General features: G+C 42.0%; 1 protein-coding gene across 1 annotated transcript in view; it reads right to left on the reverse strand.

The window, feature by feature from the left end:
• The window catches only part of LOC311241022 (zinc finger CCCH domain-containing protein 7B-like), a 100,596-nt gene that overhangs the window by 50,346 nt on the left and 31,703 nt on the right, over window positions 1-18,547 (reverse strand). The window contains exons 8-11 of the mRNA XM_084329684.1: window positions 13,137-13,369; window positions 7,850-9,140; window positions 761-822; window positions 545-620 (exon numbers count right to left, since the gene is read on the reverse strand). Coding sequence (XP_084185810.1) covers window positions 545-620; window positions 761-822; window positions 7,850-9,140; window positions 13,137-13,369 — 1,662 coding nt within the window. The remainder of the gene's footprint in view (window positions 1-544; window positions 621-760; window positions 823-7,849; window positions 9,141-13,136; window positions 13,370-18,547) is intronic.

Raw genomic sequence — 18,547 nt, forward strand, 5'->3', positions numbered from 1 at the left:
CGCGCCGCTCACATGGCCTGGTACCTAACAAAGATGTTTTCTTAAGTCTGTAGGATACAATTTTGGGACATCTCTGCAGCAGCACCACCACAATAGTTAATTTACTGTAGAATGGCCTTTAACAAATATCACGCTTCCTGCGATTTGAATATTGTAATTGGCCATATTGTTATATTGATAAACATTGATTGTGACCAAGGGGACTATTGTGAAAATGGCCTTTTCCTGTGTGTTGCATTGTTTTTTGGTTATCCCATAACTGAGAAAATGTTAAATGTGTCTTTTCTGCAGTTCAGCTGTGACAAAAACTCCCTCTTGATACGAGTCATTCAAAATTAGAAGAACTAAAATATGTCCGCTTTAAATGTTCAGCCCTACTCTGACCCCACCAGACATGTATCTGCAACCCACCCCCCATCAGCCCTACTCTGACCCCACCAGACATGCATCTGCAACCCACCCCCCACCACCAGCAGCCAGGGTCAGGGGACGCCAAGGGAAACAGTTTAGCCTTACAAGATCTCAGGCTACTCTGCTGACGTACCTTCTCGAGGGAAACAGGTGGAGCATGCTTGCATGAAGTCGTGGGTGGAGGCTAGGGGGTTAGAGACCTGTGTTGCCTACATCGCCATGGTAACAAACAGATTTCAGTTAAGATGATGTTGAGATAACCAAACACAAACTGCTGATGGACAATGGGCCTATCCAAATGAATGAAATGCAGGAATGAAACTTCCATTAAAAAAAGGTGAAATCTTACTTTGTGGTTATTCTTAGCAGAGTGCCTGGCATGGGCAGCACCGACACAGGAAGGGTTTGTACCTGAAAGCCAATGACAGGAACATTTAATTAAGAATAAAATATAAAATAGACATGAATACAGTAATTGACTAAGTTATGCTTGAAATCTAAATAAAAACGAGTCACCTCCTTTAGGTGAAGAACACTCACTGTGATATGAAACTAGAAATAAGTAACTAGGTCTAAGAAATACTTGTCAACTAATGGTCATAGGATTTGTCAATTAATCAATTAGTTGATTTCATTCATGCAATAATGCAGGCGGGCCTCTTTTAAAGGAACACTCGAACATTAGGGGCGCCCAAGTGGCGAACCATGTAACGCGCTGCGTCACGGCCGACCCGGGTTGGATTCCCGGACCCGGCGTCATTTGCCAAATGTCTTCCCCTCACTCTGTCTCCCGCTCTTCCTCTCCCTCTACTGGACTGCCCAGTAGAAAAAAATAAAAAAAAAACACGCTAAAAAATAAATCTTTAAAAAACACTCCAACATTATGGGAAATGTGTAGAGTAGGTAAAACACTGGGATATTACTGGTCCACCTTGACTTGTTTAACCTCTTAAGCCCGAGCGGTCTGGTACCGGACCGACAATGACATCACACCATAAATCCATCTCTACAGAATGTGTGAATGAATGCCAAGAGTAGCCAAGAGTAAAGACCCTAACCCTGTCAAAACAGCAGTCAACGTATATATTTTCAGCACTATGTTCGTTTTGTTTACCAATGGTTTTAAGTGTCATTAGTAGGGGTGGGCGTACACAGAAGCCACGGTTCGGTATGTACCTCGGTTTTGGGGTCACGGTTCGGTACGGTACAACAGGAAAAAAAATATTTAGAATGATTATTATATATTTATAATAATAATAATTAAATATAATTTTTTTTTATTAAGTTATACTTAGTTCCAACTAGGCTTGCCACGGTAGTCAGTGATAACAGTGTCATTTTTGTGTTCAGGAATCCAATTGAGTAAATTAATTGCCTAGTGCCTCCTCCCCCCACCGGTCTATACTTTCACTTCTAGAGTAGATTTTACTTCACGTGAAGCAGAGACATTGTTACACAACAATGGCAGATGATTTATCAATATTTTGGATTTAAACACCGCAGCTCAACTGGAAAGGAGCTCAGAGGACCAGTCCAGATCAGAAAAAGTACGTTTGCGTTTCTCTCTCTCTCGGATCAGCTGTGAGCCTGTGAAGGTAAAGTATAGCGCGGAACACGGTGTGTGTGTGCGTGTCTTTCCATTGGTTAACCCTTTCTCTGCCACGCTTATATCCATCCTTATGCCATCCTCTGCCAGCTCTATTTGTCTATGGAGATGTTCCCCTTCTTTGCAGGGCTATAACTTTTTAAAAATTGTATTGCTAAATTGACATTACTATGGCCCATTCAACGTCAAGTATCTATCGTTTAGGATGTAGCAACGTTCTACTTTTTAATTCACATATTCATACTAAAATACGGTCTAAAGTATAAATATGTTTTTATCGTTTTCTGCAGCATTCTGCAATAGCCATAAATACATATATTAGATCATCAAATGTAGTTTGATACCGATTGACGTCAGATAAAAAATTGTACAAGGTCCTAAACGTCATGCCTCATCATCTGCTGGTGACCGGAGGGGGGGGGGGGGGGGTTTATAAGTCCGTGGCAGACGTTAAATCATTTATGTAGTATGGGCGATACATAGATCAGCAGAGCAGTTTATATGGATAATAATAATCAAACACGCCGAAACTCACCGCAGCTTCCTCTGACCGTTGGGTGATCAGCGTGGAGCAGAAAGATCGCTATTATGGGATGTTGATACATGCGATCCATTTCCAGGTTGTATAATACTATATACGTCCAAATCATGTTTACCGAGTTATTGGCAACGGATCGCTATCCAGTGTATCAAGCTTGAGTCCCGCGAGCGATAGCGAGTGGCCGGACGAAATATGGGTGAGCACCACTTCCGGCCGCTCACTTCCGGTTTTGGCGATTCGCCGATCGGCCACCAGATGGCGGTTTTGAACCGTTGGAGAGTTGAGAGGAGATCAACAGCAAGTCTAAAGTCTCCATGAGTGAAATATGATTGCCATGACAGATTTTTGAAATATTGATCTCAGAGACGCTGTACGACATCATTGGCAGATTAAGCATGGCGAGCAATGACGTCTAAAGTCGTCCTTGGTGATTAAAGGGTTAACATTATTAGCCGAACAAGAAAATTATGAACATTTTCAGCCTTGTGTAATGACCCTGCTGTGTTACAAACATTAATTCATGGTTTAGTTTCAGGCACACCTGTAGTAAGGGGAGGGGAGAAACAGCCCAGCCCAGTGCAGAGTGCACGGTTAATTTGTTATGTCGGCTTGTCATCCTGCCTTTACAAGCTTCAATGTTAAATGAATGACCTTCTGTGTTAGTAAGCCAGTGTAAAGTAAAGATATTGATGAGCATACATTTGTCAAATGTGCAACCCTAGTTTCACCTAGTGGTATGAGACGTATTCTTCGTATGGCTGGATGTACCGCACCGTGACGCCCGTACCATAAATTCACGGGACGAATACACGTACCGTTACACCCCTAGTTAGTGAAATATGAGTTATAGAAATCACAACAGCCCCCGTCAATCATCTGACTTCTAGATGGACTTTTTTTATTCATCTTATTATTCGGGATCATATCCCAGAAACCTGAACGTTATTGCCATAAAACAGAACAGTTAGTTTCTCTACCTTTCTGTGAATGTCTATCAAAAAACAGCGTTGCAATCTGGTGATAAATGGCAGAGAAATCTACGTTATTAAAAGTTAACTGTACTTGCTAAGGATGCCCCGATCAATCGGCCACCGATCGTTATCGGCCGATAATCAGTATAAAAATGCGATCGGTGATAATGCTTTATTTTTGCCGATCGTCAAAACCGATCGATGACACGGAAAACATGATCCAATTCTCTGCAGAGTAGTGTTGTCACGATACTGGAATTTCGACTTCGATACGATACCTTGAAAAGTATCGATACTTCGATATTATTTTGATATAAAAAAAAATATATATATATATATATACACCGGTATATATATATATATATATATATTTTTTAAACAAATTTAGCTTCAAATTTAGCTTCTCTCTGGTACTATAAGAGAAGATAAATATAACAATTTTAAAACCCTTTGTTTATCTTTAGATCACACATTTAAAAATAACTGTTCATCTCACTTCAATCATTTCTATTGCAAATGCAGAACATGGTATTTTCTCAAGCAGACAGATGTAAACACTAATCTGTGTTACCTGACAAACTGAACTGTTTATATTACAGTTAGTAACAGTTTCGTTTTTATTTAAAGATAACGAGAGAGAGAGAGAGAGAGAGAGAGAGAGAGAGAGAGAGAGAGAGAGAGAGAGAGAGAGAGAGAGAGAGAGAGAGAGAGGGCGGTAGAGAGATAGAGAGAGGTAGCGGTAGATAGAGAGAGAGAGAGAGAGAGAGGTAGCGATAGAGAGAGAGAGAGAGAGAGAGGCTATGCTCGGAGCATTTTAGTAACGTTACATTTTCAACAAGATTGCTGCTATTTAAACACTTGATGGAAACGGGGTAACGTTAACCTTATGTCGACTGTAGTATTGTATGACCTCGACATAACGTTTAAACGTTTAAACGTTACCATGCAGTAATTATACAAGTAGCCAGCTAAGCTAACGGAGCTAGCAGTAGCTAACGTGAGCTGGTAGCTGTAACGTTACAACGAATGAGCTGTTGATATTATGCGCCATCAATAGACAACGTATCATGTATTAAACTAGAGTTAATGGTTTAATGCTTCAGTCACAGTGACGTTGAAAGAGCAGCTGTCACGAACCTCTTTCATTTCTTTATGGAGATCGGCGCTGGCACTGCTCTAACACCGCTTGCAAATATCATTGGGGCATTTGTAGCTTGTCCTTCGTTGTTTACTTGAAACCCGAAGTACCTCCAAACAGCACTTCTGCTGTTTTCTTTATCCACAAGCACAAGTTGCGGAGGCTCTGCATTTACCATCTTCAGCTAAAATGTTTGTTTACTAACTGAAGAAGACGGCTCTCTGTGACTCTGTGAGGGGGAGGGCTGGACTCGGAGGAGCCGGGGAGCAAGCACGCTGAGCGCTCTGAACAGCGCGTCAACAACTTGCGGTAGAACACTCGCCAGCTGGTACCGATACTGCAGAAAGTATCGGTACTTCGGGAAATGAGTATCGAAGCCGTTTTAAATATTCAGTATCGATATGTATCGATACTTCGATATTTTTGACAACACTACTGCAGAGTTCTCACTCGCTCACAGCCACACTCTGCTGCTGCGCGTCTTGCTCCTCCTCCTTCTCCCCCTCCCAGACCCATCTCTTGTCAACAAACAAACCCTTCGAGCACTGCAGAGCTCCTCTTTCAACATAACTGAAGCATTAAACAAAATGGCCCAGTCATCTATTCACTTTTGTTTAATACACGAGGCGTTGTCTAATGTTATCTAGCTACTGATGGCTCCTGCTATCAACGTGACAGTTTGGCATTCGTTTTCGCAAGCGCTGGCTAGCGTTGGCTAACTAGCTATCGCCTGTGAGCTAACGTTAGCTACCGAGCTAGCGTTACTGTTTAAACAAAACTACACAGTCAACTATTCACTTTAGTTTAATACATGATGAGGCATTGTCTAACTGGCTAGCTACTGATAGCTCCTGATATCAACAAATGCGCATTTCAGTTTAAGAATGATAGGGATGCACCAGCATGAAACCTCCGTTAGCTAGGTAGCTCACGTTAGTGAGCTAAATAGTTCACTTTATTTTAATACATGATGCATTGTCTAACGTCATCTAGCCGGCTAGCAGTAGCTACAGATACAGATAGCTCCTGATATCAATGTCTTATAACATAATTGACATTATTCGTTTTTGTTTCAGACCCTGTTGAACTATCGCTCTGACTCAATAGTATCCATCTGCAGAACGTTAGCCCCAGCACTCTCAGGCCCCACGCTGAATGTGATTTGACCAAAGCAGAGTATACACACAGACTAGTGTTGTCAAAAATATCGAAATATCGATACATATCGATACTGAATATTTAAAATGGTTTCGATACTCATTTCCCGAAGTATCGATACTTTCTGCAGTACCGATAACAGCTGGCTTGCTCCCGCAAGTTGTTGACAGACAGACGCACTGCCAGAGCACGCTTGCCCTTCCGCCTCCTCCTCCTCAGAGACCGGCAACAGACACAAGCTGCTGCTGCAGCTTCCTCCCCCTCACAGCCGGGAGCCCTGTCTTCAGTTGTAAACAAAGCTATTATTAGCTAACGTTAGCTGTCGTTCCTCCGTTAGCTTATGCTAGCTAGCTGGCCACATTTATAATTACTTCATGGAAACGGAGTAACGTCAAGCCGAGCCCACCCACACTACACCAGTACACGCATGAAATCGACACAACTACCCGTTTCCAACGTTAGGTCGAGCGGAGCCCATCCTACACTAGTACACGCATGAACTCGACACAACGTTACCCCGCCTCCATGAAGTGTCCAATTAGCAGCAATGTTGTTGAAAATGTAACGTTAATAAATGCTCCGAGCATAGCTCCGGAGAAATCTCCCTCTCTCTCTCTCTCAAGTACCCTTGTTTTCGGGTCATAACTAGAAAGGTGCGCTCAGTAGACCTCAAATCTCCAGCAGCCACTCTCTCTTTCTCTCTCTCTCTGATCTAAAGATAAACAAAGGGTTTTAAAAGTGTTATATTTATCTTCTCTTATAGCACCAGAGAGAAGCTGAGGAGAATCAACCAGCAACAAAAGCTAAATTTGTTAAAAAAATATATATATATTTTTTTTGGTATCGAAATGGTATCGAAGTATCGATACTTTTCAAGGTATCGTATCGAAGTCGAAATTCCAGTATCGTGACAACACTAACACAGACAGTGGAGCCGTTTGCAGATAGCGAGCATTTTGACTTGTTGCGTGGTGGCGATGTCTCGCAGACAATACAACTACAAGTATAATTATATAATATACCGGTATATATATAACAAAAAAAAAATTGTTTATATAAAATACGTTTAAATTTTTTTTTAATCAAAAACGATCTATATCGGATCGGTATCGGCCGATATGGCTCAAGACGATTGGTGATCGGTATCGGTGGCAAAAAACGTGATCGGGGCATCCCTAGTACTTACAGTAGATTTCATTCACGGATTGTGAATCACGCCTGGTGATACTAAATCCAGATTGATCTCTGCCATTGGAAAGGGGAGATTTGGCCCGACATAGATGTGCGACTTGGCCATAATAGGGTAATTTATAGGCCTCTATAATCATTATTTCAAATTGCATATTGCCCGGAAGGCAGAATTCAGTACAATCTCTACAAAATCTCCTGTTTAATCATCTGCCCTTTATTAATTTGCTTTTTTGTACACGTGATCTCACGAAGGTGCTGAATGAGCTCAGTGGCAATTTTTCATGTCTGGTCATTTTTAGCATGGCGTTATTATTCACCGTCAAAGATAAAAAAAAAAAAAAAAAGAAAAAAGAAATTGATATTCTCCTTTGGTTCATCACAATTTACTCAAGCCTAGTAACAGACAATATTTCTGACTCTGGGAATACATTCCTTGAGATCCATAGATGTCCCTAGATACCAAGAACATGCAAATGGACCTTGTAGAAGTGGAGCAATCTTCCATTTACTTATGTATTTTTAGGCAATTTTCAGAAAATAGGGCTTAAGAGGTTAAAAGATCCAGTAATAAGACACCAAATTATTTTTGTTGTTTAGTTTTTGTTTATATATTTCTCACATATCAACACATACTGTAGCAACCATTGTTTTGCACATAGCAACCATTGTCTTCCATTGCCATGTACAAAACAATAGTTACCATGTGGCAGCCATGTTGGACAGAACTACACAAACATTCTGTGCAAGGCCTCTATTATGAGGGGGCAGCCCTAGAAGTAACCAAAGTTAATATAAACTCATAGCCTAATAATAATAATATAATATAAACTCACCAGGTAAGCTGAAATCAGAGAGCGAGTCCAGCCCTCCTCCCCCAACCCCTGCTGGCCAACCCGCCCTGGCTCCCTCCACCGAGGAGAATGAATTGAGCACATCGAGGGAGTCAAGTGAATCAAGGGAATCCAAACCACTCTTGTGTGGAAATATACGACCGACAGCAGGGGAGGGAGGCATGTTATCCAGGGCATCAAAGAAATCTAGGGATTCGTCCAGGGAACCATCCAGGAGATCACACTTCTCCATAGAGCTTGTTGTTGTTCTAGCTTCCTTAACGTCCCTCCTGGCCTCCAGGCTCGGCAGGGAAACCAGGAGGTCATCCAGAGAGTCAAGGCCATCAAGACTGTCCAGCGCTGCAGTGTTCAGCACAGTGCTTAGTCCTGCCTTCGGGGAATCACCGCCACCTCCTCCTTCAAGGCTCGAGAAGCTAAGTAAGGCAGCCAAGCAACCGGGGGAGTCCAACGTGTCTAGTGTGGAGGTTGCGGGGCCATCGGGGACACCCACGGGTGAGAAGGTGTCCAGGGAGTTGAGCTGGCTGATAGCCGAGTCAAAGAAGGCTGGGGGGAGTGTTGGGGCTGGGAGGATAGACTGAGGGAGCTGGGGTGAAGGGCGTGGCAGGACAGGGGCAGCGGGTCTGCGTTTGGGGGCTGGCTGGACTGGGGCAGGTGGCTGGGGCGTGGGGCTGGGCAGGACAGGGGCCGGTGGTTGAGGTATGGAGGCCAATGGGACAGATCGTGGGAGCTGGGGTGTGGGGCCTGGCAGGATACGGGAAGGCAGCTGGTGTGCCGGAGCTAGTGAGACAGAGGAGGGTGGTTGGGGTGAAGGGACTGGTAGAACAGAAGCAGGCAGCTGCTGGATAGAGGTGTGGCACTGGGGTGCAGGGCCTGGCAAGACAGGGGCAGGCATCTGGGGTGTAGGGCCTGGTAGGGCAGAGGTGGCCAGCTGGTGTCGGTGGGGCATCTGGACAGAGGGGGCCAGCTGATGCCGGTGGGGCATCTGGACAGAAGCGGGCAGCTGGTGTCGGTGGGGCATCTGGACAGAGGTGGGCAGCTGGTGTCGGTGGGGCATCTGGACAGAGGTGGGCAGCTGGTGTCGGTGGGGTATCTGGACAAAGGGGGCCAGCTGGTGTCGGTGGGGCATCTGGACAGAGGTGGGCAGCTGGTATGGTGGGCCCAGCTGGACAGAGGCAGGCGGGTACCAAAGTAGGGGATACTGGTTGTGGGTGGTGGGGTCAAAGTTGGGACTAAAAGTTGGGGTGTTGGAAGGAAAGGCTGCATGGAGGTGGGTCTGAAAGGTATGGAGAGAGGGAGGGAGGGAGAGAGGGTGGTGGATTGAAAGGGAGGAGAATGAAACAGCACAAGCAAAAAAAACGGGCCGGCATGCACATGCACGCAGCGGCACTTTGCAAGCGTCTATCGGTTCGGGGCTGCATTTTTCGCCGAACATATAGACATCTACTTTTTGCCGCCGTTGGAACGCGACCCCACTCGACCAATTCTGTGCCTCGGTTCTCGAGTTACATGCCGATATGTCAGGCAAGTGTCTTTTTACAGGCCGCGCGTAAAATGACCACGTCGGGACAGTATACGCTCAAGAACTGACCAATCACTGCTGATGGCGAAAATGATTGGTCAGCGTTGTAGCTAATGAGTGTCCGCTTCCAACGATACCCCACGTGGGGGGTGCAAATATAGGAAGTAGGTGAAAGTTGACGAGCGAAAATTTGATTTAGACTTAGATTAGATTAGAAATGGATTTTTGGAACTTTTTTGGCACACAGTTTACTCGAACCTCTCTCAAACACTCATTTCTGAACAGATTTTTATAAAATGTAGACCTGTACTACATAAGACTTCAGGCTATGTAAGGGCCCGCGTCCACCTGGCTCACAAAAACACATAGTGCGCCGGCAGCGCTGGCATGAAGCGCATCTTGTAGATGACAGAAAGAAATCTACAGCCATCCTTTTATCGTTTTTTCATGCCGCGGTTTTGCACATATTATAGCATATTTTAATAACTTTATTGTATATTAATTATATATATAGTTATTGCCCGACACCACAGTTCGCCCTTTGCTTTTTATTAGCTTTTTAGTAGTGTATTCGTGTAGTTATTATTATTAGTGTATTTGTGTTTTGTCGCGAATCTCAGGCCCGTCTACTGTGGGAGACAGGCAGGCAGCTCCGGTGTCAGGTTACAAACAGAGTGGTAGAAATGGCTGTGATTGGTTGTCTGAAAATGAGCTCAGCGCATCGCTCTGAAAGTTCAGAAGTTTCAACTTTCGGCCGCACAAAAAAGCTGAAAAAAGAAGCCGACTGCAGCGCACTTTCTATAGGCGGCGCATGCGGCCGCATACGCTCTCTCCCCATTGGGATACATTGAAAAAAGACGCGTGCGGTCATAAATATGAGGCAGGTGGACGCGAGCCCTAACCGCAGTGTTTTCCAGCTCATACCTCTATGCTGGAATAATGGAATATGGAAACTTGCAACAATTAAAGAAAAATGCGAGTACACAAGTTCAACTCAAGTTCCAACCTCTGTTACTCTATTTCATTAACACTAAAAGTGATTCTCCTTTTCTGCATTAGTACCTTCAGAATGTTATCTTTCAAAAGAGACCAGGCTCATGCATGTGCTCTAAGTATAAAGCTAAGTTTTGCAAAAAAAGTATGCAGTCCTCAAGTTCAAGTACAAAAATTGCCACTTTTCTGCCTGCCTGTTAACTCATTGGGTGCCATACCCGAGATTTCTCGGGTTTTGATCCTTTGATATTTTTCCTTTGATCCCCGTTCTATACGGTCAGCCGGAGCCCTCTAGGTGTCCCTGGCTCATCTGCCTACATTGCAATGACGATCGAATATCACCAGGTGGCAGTAACGCCTACCTTATGAACTTGAATAGCTTGGTGTGGATACACTTTTTTTTTGCAAGGGCTCCTCCTCCTCGGAGACAGAGAGACAGCGATTGCCTCGGGATTTTGTTGCCTGAAGCCTATTTCCCTATACACGAGTATAGACATACCGTATACACAGGTAATCGCGATGGCGATGCGATCACTGGGAATTATTCTTTTTGGAATACCTTCTGGCTAAGGTAAGGTATATTCTATGTCTATTTTACCAAACCTGAAACATGTTTTTGTAACGATCACAGTGTCGTGTTTTACCGGACGTAAAACATGCTCGACAAACACGATCGCAGTTTCTAGTTGGAGTATTTGGGGTTTCAGGCGATCAACCAGAACGATTTGGGCTTATTGCATATAACGCATCATTTTATAAATCAGATTGTTTTTAGTAATACTGTGCACGAGCATTACACTAGAGGTTCCAGTAGTAGGCAGCTTGAATTGCCAGGTCCTAAAACCAACGCTTTAAGGAGATCTTTTATTTTTTGAGCATTAACTATTTGGAATAACCTGCCTCAAAACCTCTGCTGCATTTACAGTAGATTCACTTTTAAAAATAATCTTAAATTGTTTTTAACACTGTAAAGTAATTTTTTGTTTTTGTTTTACACTAATGTAATTTTAGCTATCTTAATTGTTACAGTAGTTTCATTATGCATTGTGTGTACTGACTTAAAAATTTAGTTTTTGCAATAATAATTGTTTTTGTATGTTTTTTTGTGTGTGGACCCCAGGAAGACTAGCTGGTTGCTATGGCACCAGCTAATGGGGATCCCTAATAAAATCAAATCAAATATCTCACGATCTATGGAAAAAGACTGGATTATTTTGGAAAGGGGCGATGTTTATCGTGTAGTGTGTAACAAACTACAGTGTGTATAAATTAACTAATTAGTCAGTAATGGACTATCTTTCAAAAGAGACCAGGACCTGTCAAATGAGCCATACTATTGTCTCCATAGCTATAATACAGAACACATACCAAGCCGTAGTTTTTGTGTACCGTTACACCCCTAGTAAAAATTAGGACTGACCTTCAAAAAAAAAAATTGGAATCCGAAGCTTCGGTGCAGAAATTCGTTTTTTTTCCTTTTCTTTTTAATGTTGTGGGACTTGTACAGCACTTTGTTCAACTTTGTCAGTGCTGTAAAGTTTAAACCTTTTTAAATCTTAGACAAACGAAACACTTTGCTTTCATGAAATATTGTAAGCAGTCATTTGAGGCTTTATAAAAGCAGCAATGAATAGGGATGGCCCCGGAAACCCGGTTCTAAACGGGAACCGGTACTAAATTAGGAAAAAAAAATTGTTTTTGTATTGATAAGCTCCGACGTTATCGGTACTGCCGTCGGTAGTCTAGGAGCGGATTAGCTAAGCTCCGACGTTATCGGTACTGCCGTCGGTAGTCTAGGAGCGGATTAGCTACGGAGCTAACAGAGTGTACCAAACTGTACCATCCATCTGCGACGCAACGGTGGCAGCAACACTGGAAACGGAGTAACGTTTACGCTATGTCGAGTTCATACTACACTACACGTATGAACTCGACATAACGTTTGTTTCACAGTTTTAGCATGAAGTTTTATAGATGGCTAGGTTAAACAGGTTTTTGTTTTTAAGAGGGGGGGTTTGATTTGATTGAAGTTTATTTCAAATATGCAACACAACAAACAAACATCAAGTACAGATATGGCCTTAAGCCGTTCAAATAATAAATGTATACATTTTTTTTTAAATAATAATAATCTAAAAGAACCGATAAGAGTATCGATAAAGTAACGAACCGTTACGCAGTATCGATAAGAGTAGTAGTATCGATAAAATCCTAACGATACCTATCCCTAGCAATGAATGATTTATTTTTTTTTAAATATATTCAAATTTTATTTTCATATTCGAATCACATGCCCATTGAACAAAGCTTCGAAGTACCGTAATTTTCAGACTATAAGCCGTGCCTTTCCCCCCCATTTTTCAACCCTGCGGCTTATATAACGTGCGGGTAATATGTGACTCGACGTGACCAAACCCTGAAAATGTAAAAATGTTACTGCATTGAAATGTTATTTATCTGTTCCCTTATTTGCTAAACTTAATACAACTTGTAAATTAGTTAATTCTTGTTATTTGTCCGACAGTATTGTGTCCCAATGCTAATTACATATAGTAATTAAACATTAAAACACCTGCGGCTTATAGTCCAGTGCGGCTTATATATGTACACATCATTCAATTTAGCTGCTGTGGCTTATATTCAGGTGCGGCTTATAGTGCGAAAATTATGGTATTTAAGACAGCCCTAGTAAAAATGCTAATGTACCTGTACCAGTCAACCAAATAATGAACAGACCTGCCTGCCCACACCCCTTACCTCTGTAGCCTCTGGCTCACTAGGGAAGCAGTCTAGCAAACTGTCTAGATCCTCTCCCATCAGCTCAGAGTCCCCCAGGGGGTAAGAGATGGGTGTAGACGGGGACACCCCCAGGGGTTGTGGCTGGTGGCTGTCCAGAGTGGTGGAGGAGCCGTATGTGACGTAGGGAGAAGGCAAGGACTGCGGGTCAAACTGGAGTGGCACGGAAGGAGGAGGCATGGTGGACAAGCCAACTGAAGAGTAGGAACAAAGAACATAGTAAGAATACTTTACACTAACACCATATGGTCCTGTAGCTGTAGTAGGTACAGCATGGCACAGAAACTACCAGTGTTAGGGGTTGAATGGGTACAGCAGGGTACTGACACTAACAGGGTTAGGGGTTGAACGGGAACAGCAGGGCACTGACTAGGGATGGGTACCGAATCCGGTACTTTTAAGGGTACCGACTGAATCACGTGAGATCCGCCGGTGCCACATTTCGTTACTTACATTAAGTCCGATGATGTCAACGTTTAATTTACCGCGAAACAAAACCTATGAAGTGTGCCGCACGTTCACACGCACAATACACGCTTACCTAGGATTTGACTTGAGTCAACAACAAAGCAGTCTGTGCAATGGCAAGCCGAAAACGGTTGCAAGTGTTGTTACACTTTACAAAGCTAGATGCAGAAAATGCTCGCTGCAATATTATATATATATTAACAAATTGTTCTAAATAAATAATAAATAATTTGAAGTTTGGATTTTTTATTATTTTTTTTACAACTGAGGTTGGTAGATAACATTTTTAGAGACTAAAGTACCGAAAAAAGGTACTGTTGGGTATCGATTCACAGGTCCCAACCCTAGCACTGACACTAACAGGATTAGGGGTTGAATGGGTACATGGGGGGGGCTCAGGGGGATGACAGCTGAGGAAAAGAAGCTGTTCCCCGAGTCTGCTCGACTTGGAACGGAGGTTCCTGTAGCGCCTCCCGTGGGAAGGAGGGCATGATTGGGATGAGTTTTTTATTTTGTTTATTATGTCAAATATATAAATTTTCCTTTTCTTCCTTTGTTGGATATGTCTGCATAACATACATTCTTTGTGTGAAATGTGTATCTTGGTATCGTCAACTGTAGTTTTTATTGCTCAGTTCCAATGCCTCTGGTTAAAAGGGGAATGCCACCCATTGTAAGAATTCACATATATTATTCCTGTGCCCCAGGACAGCTCGGTCAATCTGTGACATGCAGTCTGTCTCTCCTAGAAGCTAGAAACCCCTTGAACTCAGATGTTAAATCTGGGGATTCCACATAGAAAATTAATGGGGCACTGATTTTGTGGTACATTCTGCTACAGACCTGTTAGAAACACTAGAATAAAAACCTAATTTTGGTGTGAGAGCTCAATTTAACAATTTATGGCTCCACAAAATCAGCACCCCATTCACCGTCTATGGAGCAGCCCCATATTTGACATACAAGCAACATCATAAATCCAAGGGTTTTCTTCAAGGGTTCAGAGCATCCTGGGCACTGGAATCGGGTTATCTCGCCATGTGTTGAGCGCCAGAAACCAGAGATTTCTTGGGTTTTGGTCCTTTGATCTTTTCCTTTGATCCCCGTTCTATATAGTCAGCCGGAGCCCTCTAGGTCAGGGGTTCCCAAACTTTTCAGGCCAGGGCCCAGAAAATAAGGCGTCAGAGAGCCGCGGCCCAATGCACATCGTCGGGCTTTTTTTTTTTTTTTCTTGCCAGGCGACCGATTTTTTAAGCCAAATATCACTTCAATCCTATTAAGTTAGTTCAAGTTAGTTATTCATTTATATGTGCTATTTATGAGAGGGCTAACTTGTTGCAAAATAATAATGATAATAATAATAGCCTCATTAAAATACTATTGTTGCTTCGGTTGTTTTCAGCGTTTTATGTGCATAATCTGTTATTTAGTTTGAAATGTTCGTTGAAATAAGTAGATTTTTCGTTTTTGTTTATTTATTAAGTTAATATAAAACCATATAGTCACATTTTAGAATACAACTAGAAACACTGTCCTGGCCTGCTTCTAAGTGCAGTGGCCTGACAAAAAAAAAGAAAAAAAAAAAAAAAAAAAAAAAAAAAAAAATTTTAAATCATCTCGCGGCCCACCCGTGGCTGCTCGCGGCCCACCTTTGGGTCGCGACCCCGACTTTGGGAACCACTGCTCTAGGTGTCCGATTCATCTGCCTACATTGGAATTGCAATGACGATCGAATCTCACAAGTATCGCCTACCTTTTGATCTCCGATTGTCTGAACTAAACTGTCTCTGTCCTGCTCCCTTTCCTGACTTGCTCTGAGGGGGAGGAGCTCTTGCAGAGCAATCGCTAGGAGATCTCCTCGCCTCAAAACCTATAGTTTCCTGTATATGAGTAATTACATATAAACGAGTAATTGCGATCGCCGATGGGATCACTGGAATTATTCTTTTTCCCAACCCGAGTTTTCTTGGGTTTACCCCCCGCGGGTTGAATGCCCACTCACGAGAGTTTTTTTTATTAGCGATCTGAAATCATATTTCATCAACCGAGTCTACCGTTGGAAATTCAGCCACTCCAGGCGCTCAGATGTGAAAAAAGCACCCCCTAGTCTCCCAAATGGTAATTCACCCTTTTGGATTGAACTCAATGAAAATGAATGAGAAAAAAAATCCCTTACTCCACATTTTACTTCGCACTCACGCAGCCGGGGTCGATCAGCTCCACTAGAGCCTCAGAGCAGCGGGATTATGTGTTTTTACAGTATACACGGTGAATCAATAAAAGGATCGATTTTTTCGAATGGCGATCAGGAATTGGAATAATCCATTTGGATACCATCTGATCTCAGATAAGGAATCTATGTTACTAGTCTTAGGATAATCAGACTCGTTTTCACGGAGATATAAGCTTTTATGTGATTATGTGATATGGCTGATTGACTGTGCGAGCGGTCAGGAAATAGGAGAATGTATTTCCAGCTCCCGGCCAGAGCGTGCATGCGTACACAGGGCTCTACGCTAACCTTTTTCACTAGGGGCACAGGTGCTCCTAAATGAAAAAATTTAGGAGCACACAAAGAAATTTAGGAGCACCCAAAAATATTTAGGAGCACAGTGAAAATATTTCAAGTAACAGTTTATTTTTTTTTCAAAAATAAAAGTATATTTGTACTGTGCGTGCATGTGTGTAAATTAGCTCTTGCTACAACCCTGCATGTTTACATTTTGTATTTTGTACTTGATGTTCATTAACATGTGCTGTCCCTATCAAATAAACTATCAAATCAAACTACTGCTACAAAAGGTTCAGTCACTTAACTTTAGCCCCTTTTATGCATACAATGCTTATGTTTTGGCTCTTCTAGAAAAATAATCCTTTCAGGGTTGCCTATTGAAATACTGTACACTTTCCTACTGTACACGTTCCTGATTAATTGAAATGGGGGACCCTGATGTAAACAAGACAAAAGTCTTTCTCTGGTCTGCATCCCCTTAACAATTGTGTGTTGAGCTGTACTGTATTGTACCCATTCTGCAATCTGTTAATAAAGTTTTCAATCAATCAATCAATCACACCTCCAGTACAGAAACATTGTTTGAGTTTGCGTGTCAGGTAGACCATTGATTGACAGTCGAGTCTGCCAATTACATCACATCGCTTGCACTCCGGCGCTGCAGCTGGACCCATTGCCCACCTCTGCTGTTGATAACGCTAGCCAAGTTATTATACACACAGATACACAGTGGGCCAGTGACTTTGGTGTAGGGGTGTAACAATGCATCGATCCTAAGGGGGAAATTCAACCATCGATTTGAAAATGTTAGAATAGATTATCGCAATTTTAATGTACACGTTATGTTATTGTCATGTCCGTTACAGCCAACACACCGACATACGCTACTGCATCAACGTTATGATTAACAAAGCAAGGCATTCGTTTTGTTGCATTAACGTTATATTACTATTGCTATCGATAAATCTAGGTGTTCTAAAATCTATTGCTATTGGTAAGAGAGAGACTATAATAAGTTGGTGTCTCGGAAAACGAGAGCCCTGATCGCGGAGTTTCAGGAAGTAAACAAGAAAAATGAGAGCTTCCGATTGGTCATTTGCTTTATTTCCCATGAAACCAGTCACTTCACTCTACTGTGATTGGACCGTTGGCTTGAGTGCAATGTGGGACTTGTAGTTTTTTAACGATCTCGCAGCGGAGGAAAAAAAAGACGAGAGAGGCTATAATCTGTATTCGCACAGCGTGCGCGTAATTGATTTTTACCGTTCGCATACAAATATTTTTAGGGGCATATGCGAGCAATTTGGTCGCACTGTAGAGCCCTGGTACACATAATACTATCGATAATCTAGCGTTTATTTGAAAACGATTCATAAATAGGCCAAACAATGACAACGTTCTAGAATATTCCAGTAAAGGGCGATTATCATGGAATGTCTTTATTTTTCCATGAAACGAGTGCTTTTCAAAATGCTAGAAAACGGAAATGAACCGATATAAAAACAATCTGCTACGACAATGTTGACTGGAAAATGAGTCTTTGATAAGCGACGGGCAGATTAGACACATAACCATAATTTAAAACATAGATTAGGCGATATTAACGTTAACATTGAAGTGGTGCTGGGCATTCAAGGAGGTAAAAAGGAATTAAGCTTGGGCAGTGAAAGTGTTAACAATTGTGTGTATTGAGCCATACTGTACTGTACCCATTCTGCAATATGTTAATAAAGTTTTCAATCAATCAGACAAATGTATAGAAAAGCTTTTATTATAATCATATAACAAAAAATATTATTGTTTATGAAAATGTTTTAGCCCTATGCTTTGACTATAATTTTAGGCATGGCAACAAATAAAATAATAATAATAAAATGAATAAATAAAATATTAAATAAATAAATAGGCTACACGTCTCTCTTTTTGTGTTACAAATTGTGCTCACAGATATGAACATAGGCCTCTTTACTTACTTATGGTACTTTATGGTATTCCACCATGCCATGTGTGTTTTTATTTTATAATGCTCATGAGTCATGATTATTGCTGAAGTCTGAGTCATACAATACTCACTGGCTTTCATAACCTAACAGACTAACTTGTCTTGCTCAAGACTTGTTTATGAGTTTTAATAAGAGAGCACTATCTCTAGACTGCAACAGAACAATTTTGATTGACAGTCACCCGCCTCTGCTGTTCTTATCACCGATCGACAAGCGCTTACCGTTTTTTTACTTCAGGGAAGTCCGCCATTGATTTACATGAGAGAATCAATAACAAACGTACCGGAGCTAATAACAGGAGTACCAAATGAGGCATGATGATTTTACTGCAACGAATGTTATAATAAAAGCTTTTCTATACATTTGTCTGATTGAAAACTTTATTAACA

The sequence above is a fragment of the Notolepis coatsorum genome (genome assembly GCF_963971535.1).
Source record: "Notolepis coatsorum genome assembly, chromosome: 14".
Lineage (NCBI taxonomy): Eukaryota > Metazoa > Chordata > Actinopteri > Aulopiformes > Paralepididae > Notolepis > Notolepis coatsorum.